Consider the following 12,652-nt stretch of genomic DNA (forward strand, 5'->3'; position numbering starts at 1 on the left):
GTGATTCGTTTGGTATAAAAACTACTTCATTTAGGAGCTGAATGAATTAGTGCACTCCTCCAACCCAATCTCTATCGTTCAGACTTCTTTATTTCTATGTTTACTTGGGTGGCATAGCACAGAATCTTGTGTGTAAACAAGGCTTAAAAAATAAGTTTGGTATCACACCTTTCTTTTAAGATTTAAAAAAAATAATAATAATAATAATATTAGGATTCAATCGCTCTTTTTCCTCTCCTCCTCCTCCTCCTCCTCGCTGGAAGAGTCTTCGTCCCCGACGACAGATTCACTCAGAGCCTGGAGGTGATCCAGAACAGAACTGAGAGATTCTGCAACAATAAATACAAACAGGACAGTGTCACACAGACAAGGCACCCAAAAGACATTTTGGACTTTGTGCAATATAGAAGAGATTTTGGACTTTCCTAAGATAAAATAAAACACAGACGGGAAGGCACCTCAATACATATACAAATTATGAACCCAATTTCAGCGCATTTTGATGGGACGTTCTCTCTGTATATGTAAGAATGTACTGTTATGACCAGAAGTTTTGCATCACCTAAAATTTTAGGATTGAGACATAATTAAAAAAACAAGCAAAAAATACCTATATGAACATAATTTAGATCTTTTATTTAACATCATGTAATCAAAGAAACTGCAAAAGTATATTGCAAAAGGCTACTGGAAGCCAAATTGCAAAGCAAAGTATTTATGTTAGATTTCGAAATGTCACATTTCTCCATTTTTGACAGTTTTTCATTAAGTATATGAAAAACTACAAAGCGGTATGTAAATCAATATGTTAATGTAATATTATCCAGCAGGTTTCACTCAACTTTATGAAGCGCAATAAATTAATTCTATAGGGCGACGGAAAACTTTTGGCCATATTTAGTAAAAAAAAAAAAAAAAAAAAAAAACACATTTTCATAATTGTGTGTTAGAGTTGTGTAATTAGAGTTCATAATTAACTCTTTCCCAACTTACCTTTAGATAAAGGTTTGGTGTTAGGCCTTGGAGCCTGGAGCTTGCCTAAAGGTCTGGCCAGCTCCCCCTCATCAGTAAGGGCTGCAGAAGACTGGAGGGCTGCAGATCTGTTCTTCTTGTACTGATTCAGCAGGCCCTCTTGCCGCACTGTAGCCTGGTTGTTAAAAATGTTTACAATAAAGACGAGGGTTATTGAAAACCAGGGTTAATGGGATATATGGACACTGCACACATTAAAGTGTATTATGTTCACACACAGCATTCGAACAAAAGCTTTGAAATGTATTCAAAAGGCCAATGGGAAAATAAGAAATGTTTTGAATTTCAAGTTACAGATCATTAGGTATCACGTGCAGCTGAGGTGAAGGATCTAGGAAGTGCAGGCTTAACAAAATATACCACCCAAAATATATCGCAGGTGTCGGGGTCCAATACAAACCCGATATATATTGAGGGCTGTGATATAGCGAGAGACCCATAGAAAAACAAATACTGTACAACCACTCCCTCATTTTATCAGGGGTGTCAGGGTTCAATATAAATCCTCTATGTAATCTGCTTTTTCTCAAATTTTGTATGAAAAGCAGCACACCGTTTTAATTTGTACAGCGGAGGGCAATTGCTTCTCATCAACTTAAGTCTCCAATTAATTTTATTAGTCTTCCTCTCCTTTCTCATTGAGACAATTTAGAAAAAAAAGAAACACAATTTAGATATTTTATTTAACATCATGTAATCATAGAAACTACAAAAATATATCGCTACAGTCTACCGAAAGCCAGAATAATAGTACAGCGTTAGATTGCGAAATGTCAATTTGTTTTTCAGTTTGTAGTTTTCACGTACATAACAAAAAAAATACAAAGCGGTGTGTAATTCAATATGTTAAAGTAACGTTATTTAGCAGGTTTCATTCGACTTTATGAAGAATTCACTCGTTAATTCTATAGGGTTATGCAAAACTTTTGACACAGCTGTACCGGACAATAACTACCAGATTAAAGACTGCATATGAGAAGTCTACATAGTGAATTTAAGAAAGATTTTTAGACAACTAAGATATTTCACCAGCTATAACTGCAATATATTTAAACTTTAGTGGTAGACGCTGGTTGCTCCGCTCACCATGAGCAGGTTTTTGTCCCTCTCTGTGTCCCGTAGCCGTCTCTGTAATTCCTGTGCCTCTCTGTCTTTCTGCTCCTCCAGCAGTCTCTGAGCCTCCTGTGCACGCTCTCTCTCTCTGCTCGCCTGCCGTTCCAGCTGCCGCAGAGCCACCACTAAAGTAAGACAGAGAGCAAAGGCAAAGCCACTTCAAATATCAGTTAATCAGCTCCCGTTTCTTGTTATTATTATTTTATTATTTAGTCATTTAGCAAATGCTTTTATCCAAAGAGACTTACAAAGACTAGGAGCTGAACTATGCACCAAACTGCTGCTGCTGCAGAATCACTTACAATAGGACATCGGTTTTACATCTCATCCGAAGGATGGAGCACCATGAGGTTAAGTGACTTGCTCTGGGTCGCGCACACAGCGAGTCAGTGGCTGAGGTGGGATTAAACTTGTGGCATTAGGTTGTGCTCTCACTAATAAAAGTTAACACTCAGTGGGTGGCTGATCCAGACTGATTAATGCAACCCCAGCTGCTTTGTGCTATTTTATTGCACTCAATGCTTTACAATGCCTTGTTTTTGGCCTCTGACCTGGGATGCTCACCTGCCTTGGTGTGCTCCCTCCTGGCTGTGTTCAGCCGGCTCTCCATCTCTCGGAGCTCCTGGTGCAAGACAGACTCTGCTTCGGACACCTTCTCCTGCAGGGCTGACAGACGATACAGACAAACAAGCAGGGACCCCAAGTTTATACATTTAGAAAATTGGAGTACCCTATTTTAAAGCAAGACCAACAGTTTCAAAAGGAGTAAAACAACTGAAACAGTATAAAAGCAAGAAGCATGTTTTTTTTCAAACAAGTGCAGGTTTACGATTTCCGTGGTGGTGGTGATATTAAAGAATGCCACCGTTTAGTTTATTGAAATAGACCTATTGCCCTCTTCAATGTCACTCCTCACCTCTCTGGTACTGGTCCTGTTGCTTAGCCAGGTCTGTCCGCAGCACCTGGATGATCTCTGCATTCTCCTGCAGCTGCCCATGCAGCTCACTCAGCCTCCTCTCTGCTTCCTGACTCCCTTCCTCAGCCAGGATAAGCTGCTCCCTCAGCCTCTGCTCAGTCTCGCTGCTCTCTTTCAGAGCATGCTGCAGCTCCTTCAGCGCCGTTTGGACTGGAGATCAGTAACACACAGGACCTCAGAACTTCAGCAAGCAAATATATCAAATAGTAAAATAACTATGACTTGCAGTTGTGGACTACGTAATTCCAGGTCCATTATCACAGATGGACTCAATGCTCTGCCCGCTGTTTAGAAACATCAGTACCTTCCAACTGCTACTTGGTTAAAGTTTGAAAAGCCACTTGCAGTGTGTGTTTATATTCCTTCACAATCTAGTCTCCAGTCTTTCTCAATCCATGTGATCTAATTGGAACAAAGCCCTCTGCTCTGTTGCTTTTAATGAATTAAACTGAAACGTGGGCATGTTTAATCTGGACAAAAGTACTATGAATGTTTCTCACGAGAGTTAAAAAAGTAGATGTGTGTAAAAAGAGAGACTTACACTGTCCTCTGGCCTCAGAAAGTGTTCTCTCAATGAGCTGGGGGGTGCGCTTCAGTTCTGAAGCCAGTCGTTCTCTCTCTTCGTTCACTAACTGCAGCTCTCTTTGCAGATCCTCAGAGGTAGGCCTGTGGATGGATTGGATTTGTATCACATTTTCATAAAACAATATACTAGCGTAGTTTTCTGAGATGGGGAAAAAACAAACAAAAAAAAAAATATGTAACACACTACAAGACTTCATTCAGATAAAAACTGGCAACATATTCTACAAAATACTTATGAAATCTAACCCGGACAATGAAAGAAAAGTCAAATAAATGACCTCAAGGGGGCAATGTTGTAATTATTGTTCTTCAGCATTGTTTTGATGTTACCAATACTGGTGACACAGTATCAGCAATCATATTGTTCGGATTTTAATTACTTCTATCCCTTTATACAATAAATGGTGCTGTATAGTGATATAGTGACACTTTTGATGTATGATTATTACATGATTGATTATTGTATGAGTATTGATGGACTTGTTTCAAGAAGCACGCGATGTGCTGCAAACAGCTGTAACAAACGCAAAATGACGTATAATCCAAGGAAGTCTCACGATTCTTTGCTATGCAGTTAATTGTCTTCCACAGCTGTACCTTCCTGACTCAGGTGTGGTCGGTCTGTTTGTGTCCCGCTGCAGGCGCATCAAGGCTTCCTTCCGCAGCAATAACCCTGTAAAATAATTTGAACGATACCGAATTAAATCCTTCCCCTTACTTAAACGACAGCAGCAACGCATGAGCAGAACAGAATTTCTGGATGTAAATAAGGTACCACCTGGTATCTGGTACCATGCAAGGTTAACCCTTTGCGGTCCAATGTCAGACCAGGTCCAATTTTCCCTTTCCAGTCCAATGCCGGAACCTGTCTGACATCATCAAAAATACGTAAAGCACAGGTCTCTAGTCGTTTTTTCTCCGGAAAAAGCCGAGAAAACCATTCAATGGCCGAGTGAGACCGATAGGAGCCGAATGAAACCGAAAAAAAATAAAAAGGGGCATGCGAGCCCTAGCAGCTGCGCCATACAGAGATAAGCAGTCATACACAAAGGAGGTAGCTGCTTCCGCATCCAGCACTCAAAGAATATCACAGACACTTGCAGAGCTTTTCGAGATGTTATAGTAATAAAATAATGACTTGGATCGCATTATTGAGGAGTTTGGTGATAAAACGAGTGATCAGGAGAGGATTTATCAGTACGCACGTCTATAAAGAGGTATGTGAAAAATACAACGAACACGGGGTGGGGCTTGGCTGGAGATGCAGAACTGATGTCGCTTAGCATTGCAATGCCCTTTAAACCGGTTTTACTCAGAAAAAAATATATTTGAAATGGCGTGTGTAAAATAAACAGTGTGTGTGAAAATAAATTGGACCTGATGTGACTGACAAGCACTGAATAAATGGACAGCAAAGGGTTTAAGAAATTTCTCAGTTTGCATGCCTTACTTTCAGGTGATCTGTTACGCTTACACTTTATTGAATATTTCTCCTGAGCAATTTATTTAAATTGACTTCACCATCAGCCACCCGATTCCATGAACGAATGACACGATTTGAAGAAATCAACATTATTTGAGACAATGATAAGGTGAAACGACCCAGGAAGTGCAAGCATTAGATAACTATCTATTTCTTCTCAAGTGTCTTGGCTTGCCCACCTTGAATCGTGTCTATCCTCCTGCTGGCAAAAGCGACTCTCTGACCCAGACTTAGCAAGCGGCACTCGGAGGAACGCATCTCAGACACCCTCTGCTCAAAAACCTGCCAGAACCTGAAAAGATGAATTAATGACACAGGTTAGCTTCTAGCTAAAGGGTAACCTCTGCAGTAGTTTAGCTTTTCTATGAACTTCTGTGATTCCTATACTGTTTAAAGTTTGCCAGGGGTTTGATAGTGCTACCTCTTGTCCCAGAGCAAACAGGGCAGTGAAAATAAACAGCACCTACCTGTGCACGCTGTCCTTCAGCTGAACCAGTGCATTCTCTGCCTCCTCGGCTCGGTGCTCCAAGTGCAGAGCCTGGCCTTGAACTAGAGTCAGCTCCTTGTCAAAAGCCTGAAATGAGAAGACATGGGGTGAGTCAGTACACTGATCCATATCAGACACACACACTACAGCCAACTGGTAATACAGTACAGGGATGGAAATAAGACTCCTATTGCATAGCAGTTTCTTCCATTCCAGGTTTTAATACAAGCTCGATCAGCCACTGTGTGTATGCAGCAAGCCCAGGTGTGTCCTATTAAACTCCTAGTAAAACCAGGAATGGCTCGAACTGCTATGCAATGTAATGGGAGACCTATTTCCATCTCTGAAGTACCCTCTTGTGAATGTGGACATTCAAACACAGGGCAAAGCCATTCACATTAAGCAGATGTCCACAATATAACACAATTTCAAGAAAAACACTGTACAATAATAAAACTCACAGGGAAAAAGTAAAAACTGTACATTTACATCACCTAGAATTTTAGGATTGAGACAAAAATGTAATTTAGATATTTTATTTAACATCATGTAATCAAAGCCATAATAGTAGTAAGAAGCACAATTCGTTCATTCTATAGGGCGAGACAAAACCTTTGACCATAGCTGTACATAAGTTTTATTCAGTTCATATAATACAATATTTTTTTTTTATCATTACAGTATTTAAGAAAATGAAACCAAGTTTACTACTTGGACAAATATATCTTTTGAAGAAGAGCAGCTGTAAATGAATGAATGAATGAAGCTCTAAAGAATCCTCATCCTCCTCACCTCACTCCTAACTCTCTCCATCTTGAGCTCAGCTGCCTTGTCCTGTAGGCTGTGGAGAAGCACACTGTGCTGCTGACCCTTCACCCTCACCTCTTCCTCAAGCTCACAGATCTGCAGAGACACACAAAGGTGTACCAGATTAGGATTGGAAATCAATGCAATCTTGTACGGCGCGTTTCTCAGTTCTCCGGTACCTGGTTGCGAAGTTGGTTCCCCTGCTTGCTGTCCTCTATCTCCCTTGAGCGCAGCTGCACTAGCAGCAAAAACACTTTCTGCCTCCAGTGTGTCAGCAATGCCCGGCCCTTCGAACCAGCTTCATCCAGGGGGTCCAGCAGCAACTGGGAGATAGGGAACGAGATATCAAAGAACAGCGCCTAACCAGACTTAAATAAAAATAATAATAAAAAAATTTAAAAAAACACACACAACCATAAATTGTTATTCATTTATACATGTATAACTAACTGCACAATTACCATAGAATTAAATTTGAATTGTGACGTTGCTATCCTTTTTAAAAACAAATAGCCCAAACTAGGATAACTGGGTTCAATTATTTAATGTTAGTGCTGCATAAAATGTGAAAAAATGCAGTTGTCTTTATAACTGGGAGAGAGGGGAAGAGCATTTACACACTACAATATAAATGTAATGACCCAATACTTAATCAGTCATGTGGATTTTCCCACACATACACACATAGGAAAACAAACTGCTTCCACAAACTGTTCTGCCATTTTATCCTGACAAATGGGTTAACCCAATGTACGCGTTGCACCAAAACAAGTACTTCCTACTTCAAATAGATAATTAAATGCATCATTTTTGAGGTCCAACGGCACATGTGGTATGTATTGCTCATCTCTGAATATTAAGATATTTAGTTAACAAGGGGGCTGAGTGGAGTGCTAATGAGCAGCTAGCAGGGGTTCAAATCACTCACCTTATTGCTGATCTCGCCCTCCTGGATAGCGAGGATGTCGCTCAGGGAGTTTAGCCTCACGCTCAGCAGCTCAGCTGTTACTCTGAGAGCCTCCTTCTCACTCTCCAAACGCTGCCGGGACAAGATCACAGAGGGAGAAGGAAGGAAGGGGCCAGGTGAGCATTTTTCATGCAAATGTAATGTAACTTATCTGAGCGGTGTGTGTATTTGTACTGCCAATAATTTTAGTTTACAATCAGGCTCGGGTGAAAAGTCCATCTGCAAGAGCGTGAACCTGCGGTGTTATTTCTGATGGACAGCACTGCACTGGCAACTAACTGTAGGATTCCTGTGTTTCACACTGACTGGCTAATAAATGCACGTTTTCATATAGCTGATAAAAATGTGTGAAGCTTAGAAAAGATTGCCACAACTGTTGTTTGCTATTTTGTATAATGAACATGCTTGATCTGGTATGGCAATAGAAATGTGAGATTTAAAACTGTATGTGTAACATCATAGCAAATCACACAAACATAACAACTTAAACCAATTATATTCACCTCCATTTTCCATGAACACCTTCCCAAAGTTGGCAAACTAAGTTTATTAAAAGGGGTTATAGAAAGTTATAATTTCGTAAATATTTAGACTAGTAGTAGACTTCCTATGCGGCTCACAGATTTATAGAAGTATTTCACTAGCCAACGGAATTGCCTAAGGTACTTGTCAATGTGTAATTTGATTGATTAGAGCTGCTGTTTCTCTGTGGATCAGAGGAACAGTCTTTCTTTACCTTCACAGACTTGCAGAGCTCCTCCTTCTCCTTTTCTTCCTGACACCTCTCTCTCTGCTCCGGCACCAGCTCCCCAATGTATATCCTCAGGCTCTGCACCATGCCATTCTGGGAAATCAGGGCTGAGTTGGTCTGGCTGTTTGAATAAAGAAGATTAGGTTCATTCACTCGAAGGGGTCGGGATGAAACAGTAACAGATATGTTCTGCCCACCCCTCTCTGTAAGTAAGTGGAAAATCAAATTTCCAGACGAAATTAAAGCTACACCCCGTCTAGTGTAGCGCTTAGGAGTCTTTTCAGAAGCAGATCCAGTGGTTGAAAAATGTTAGTTAGTTAGTAAGCCTGTTCAGATCCATAACACAATGTGCACTGATCAGTTTCCATCAGTACTGGAAGGCAGAAAAGGGTGCAAACGTACCCCATATGCATAAACGTGGTTAACTTATAATTTAAAGCAACAAAGAAAAAAAAAAGAAATTCATATTTAAACAGTTCTGTATTGAAAGAAACATTGTTTTGAAGGGCTAAGCGTTTCTATGCATTTTTTAAATGTTTTATTTATTTATTAAAAAAAACAACAACAACAATATCAATAGTAAATAATGAGTTCCACCACTGCTTTGGAGGATAAACTGAATGAGCCAACCTCAGCTCCTCATTGGCCAGTTGAAGCTGTTCTCTCAGGCGGTCAGATTCCTGCTTGGCTGCACTCAGCTCTTCCTGCAGTGTGGTGCTGTTCTGCTTTAGTGCTGCCAGTTCTGAGGCATGGGTATCTGAGACAGACTGAAGCTAGGGGGGAAGGGTGCACAGAGGAGACAGGTAATACATGGAGCTACAGGGGGTGGAAAATAGAATGATTACACGCACAATACATTCATATCAATATACAATGAAATCCTTGTATCTATTAAAATCCAACTTTCTTTTCTTAAACAAGTAAATCAAGAAATGAAGCCTGATTAAAACTGTTTTTTTTTTTTTTTTTTTTTTTAAATAAAAGGAAAAAAAAAAAAAAAAAAAAAAAAAAGACCAACTTCCACCATGTATCCCCACATTTTCATACTCCTAAACTCATAATTTTATCACAATTGCTACGTGGTTCTCAATGCAGTGGCTGCCTCCATTAGAATCACAACTTCTAGTCTTACCCATTCCGCCCCCTCCCCCCCCAAAAAAACCAGAACAAAACTCTGCTCTCACACCCTCCGGCAGCCTGTTATTAACCAACCAGCTGCTTCCTCACCTCTGCCTGCCACTGCCTCTGGGTCTCCTGCAGCTGTTCTTGTAGCCTCGCTCCCTCTCTCTTCCAGGCCTCCTCGGCCTCCACACCTCTGCGCCGCTCCTGCTCTATTGCCCTCTCTGCCTCTGCCCGGTGACTCTGGGCAGCAGCCTCGAGCTCAGCCAAGGCTTGCTCTGCCTCCTGGACTCTCCTCTCCAGCTTAGCCTCCCTCTGAGTCTTCAGTCGATCTTCCTGGGATGAAACAGGAATGTGTACACAAGACTGTCTTCACCAAGTCTTGAAATATTTAAATCGTGCTCAGACAAGGAACCCATTTTCACTTTCATTTTCAATCAGGTGAATCCTATCAACCTACCACCCCAGTGTAGACCCATCTATAAAAGAGTGCTTTTTAGAACAGGCATCATAAGCAGTTTTTTGCCATGAGATCTGTTGAGTTCCTTTACTGCAATATTTTTGCTCTAGCAGGTTCAACATGAAGGCGTGATCCTGACCTGTGTGCGCAGCACGTTCTGTTCCTGCCTGCTCCGTTCCAGTTCAGCCCAGGCCTGGTCTCTCTCTCGGATCAGCCTCTCCAGTTCAGCCTGCTGCTGGTTCTTCAGCCTCTCCTCCTGCGCACGCTGCCTGTCCTGCTCCAGCCTCGCTCGGCTCAGCTCCACACGCAGCTCCTCCAGCTGGGATCTCTGTCTGAGCACAGCAGGGACAGGATACACAACACCTTTGCAATGAATACTGATTACAATAAAATAGCAGTAGATCAAGAAATCAGATCTCAAATTAAATTAGCCTGTTCAAAGGACCCTACTTAACTGAGAAAGGGGAGCAGGTGTTGATACTGACTGGGCAACACATTTACTCGTGATTCAAGAACAATTTGGATGACAGCACGAAGATAGTTCTTAATACTTAAAAAAAATTCTAAGCTACTAATGAAATCAATGTATAGAGCGAGGCTCCATTGCTAGTGGTCTTCTGTGATTGAGAAATACTGCATGAGTTATACCTGCAAAGGGCATCATCTCTCTCACGAACATCCTCGACCAGCCTCCTTGCTGCATCTCTCAAAGCCTCCACCTCTCCACACAGCCTCGCCCTCTCCCGGCTCTGGTGAGCTGAGGACCGAGTGAGCCTGGCAACATCTCCTTCCCTGTCAAGGGACCTGTGGATACATGGAACACCGAGACAAAGTCAAGGAAATGATTCATGACACAGTGCAGCACAAGCTTAACTTTTTGTTGGCGATTATTTTGTATTTAAAAGGGCAACAGCTACTTATCTGAAAGCAGAAGGTGTGAATATGATAAGATTGATACAACTGAATAATTCTGGCACACACAAATTTTAACATGCTATGTAAGATAACAAGGTTTGTAGTATGTTAAGTGCAAAATAAATCATCCATTTAAGTTTTTCCTGTAAATTTATCATGTTTATGAATCATTGCACCTTTAGACTAGATATTACTATAAGTTCACTGTCTAAACAGGATGAGAATCCAATGAGATCTGCGTTTGATTCCCAAGGGGGACCTTGGAAGTGCATAAATGCATTCAGATTAAATCAGGTACAAACAAGCAAAGCGAGATGCATTGTAACGTACCTAGTTCTAACATTGCCCTCCTCCTGGTCACTTCCTCCTGCTCGCCCCCGGCACATCTCCTCGCCTTGCAGCTTCAGCCTCAGGTTCTCTGTACGCAGCTCAAGAATGTCCTGGGTGGTTTGTGCCAGTGCTGCCCAAGGATCAGGCACCTGAGGGGCAAGAGGTGAGTCCGTACCCAGGGGCCTCCACGGGTGGAGGGTGCTGGGGGTGGCAGAGGAAGCGCTAGGGGGCCTTTGTGCAAAGTGAGAGGGAGGCACCAGCTCATTCCGAACTGGAGTCGCTGAAAGAGCAAACACAAAAGCAGTTGTTTAAAAGGTTCTTCACAATTGACAATACCAGAAAAAAAAAAAAAAAAAAAAAAAACCAACTTGTTTTTCCCTTTGATGATATTTTTTATTTTACTTTCCTGAACTAAATCAAAGCATGGTATGGAATTCATTCCCCTGTGTTGCTGCAGGGAATTGCTTCACAGAGAGGCCATGCTTCAACTCAGGAATGGAAATAAGGATCCCATTGCATAGCAGTTTGATCCATTCCTGGTTTTATTAAGACTTTAAGAAGACAAACCTGACCTTGTTACCTGCACACTAGGGCTAATCACGGTCATTAGTAAAATCTGGACTGGGTGAAAGTGTTATGCAATAGGAGTCTTATTTCCATCCCTGAGACTTGTGCCCCTACAGCTAAAGTTGCCATATAGGTAAATGTTAACAAATTGTTAAAACAACAAATGTAGCCAGTGGGCATGTGCAAACCAAAGCGAATGTTCTTCAGTAATAAGCTCCATTCATCTTTAGATGTGTCAAACAAATGCTAGCAACTACTGAAGTTAAAAGTTAGGTTAGAAATCCACCTCTGAGGTACAAAGAACGGGGGTTTCTGAACAGGTTTAAGAGTTTAACCTCTTCAGAACTCCTATACTCCTCTAATAGGGAACACTGATAATATTACGACTATAGCATTGACAACAAATTTATATTGAGCGTCTATTGCAGTAATATTGTACCCTGATTGATCTAACTGGTGCGCATTTTATGGTATTGGGAAAACGGAGGCAGGTGGCAACCCGAACCAATATTTCGGGTTGCCGAAAAGCATAGCCAATGACATTTTATTTATTTTGTATTTTTATTTTAAATAATATGTATATTTTTTACCTGCCCTAGATGGGGCACCAAATGCAGCAGGTGGATTTAGGCCTCCCGTTTTCCTCTGTTCATCCATAATGACCTCTCAGTTAAGTAAATAGCAGAGGGAAAAAAAAAAAAAAAAAAAAAAAACTATTCTTGTTTCTACAAAAAAGTTTCAATGACTGTTGAATGAATACCAGCACTCCGTAATAACAGGATACAGTATAGGCGTGTGTTACAACGCTAAGCCTCCGCCTCCGCCTCCACCGTTCGTGTTTTTTTTATTTTTTATTTAAACTTTCATAGTTTCTTTGACGTATCTGTAACATTTTCAATCAAACGGAAAAGTCACAGGCGCTTAAATAACCGCGATTCGCTGAGGGCTCGCAATATAAACACTCCGGCTGGGAAACAACGCACACTAAAGCTTCCGCAACCAGCTAGTGTCGCAGGAAAACCTTTCCGGTTCCGACCTTGGCTAAGGCTTTGGCGGGTAA

General features: G+C 41.3%; 1 protein-coding gene and 1 pseudogene across 1 annotated transcript; both read right to left on the reverse strand.

Annotated features, from left to right (window-relative positions):
- Positions 1-12,652, reverse strand: part of LOC121298644 — a 145,912-nt pseudogene that overhangs the window by 67,303 nt on the left and 65,957 nt on the right.
- On the reverse strand, positions 83-12,557 carry cchcr1 (coiled-coil alpha-helical rod protein 1). Its single transcript, XM_041225793.1, has 19 exons — positions 12,183-12,557; positions 11,026-11,305; positions 10,429-10,584; positions 9,920-10,112; positions 9,429-9,656; positions 8,832-8,974; positions 8,187-8,322; positions 7,412-7,522; positions 6,663-6,806; positions 6,469-6,579; positions 5,657-5,763; positions 5,369-5,481; positions 4,304-4,379; positions 3,663-3,787; positions 3,062-3,271; positions 2,710-2,811; positions 2,119-2,270; positions 994-1,147; positions 83-329 (listed from the first exon to the last, which is right to left on the reverse strand). Exons 1-19 carry the CDS (start codon positions 12,247-12,249, stop codon positions 217-219), a joined length of 2,721 nt encoding a protein of 906 aa, XP_041081727.1. The 5' UTR covers positions 12,250-12,557; the 3' UTR covers positions 83-216.

Source organism: Polyodon spathula, chromosome 24 (assembly GCF_017654505.1).
Source record: "Polyodon spathula isolate WHYD16114869_AA chromosome 24, ASM1765450v1, whole genome shotgun sequence".
NCBI classification, from domain to species: domain Eukaryota; kingdom Metazoa; phylum Chordata; class Actinopteri; order Acipenseriformes; family Polyodontidae; genus Polyodon; species Polyodon spathula.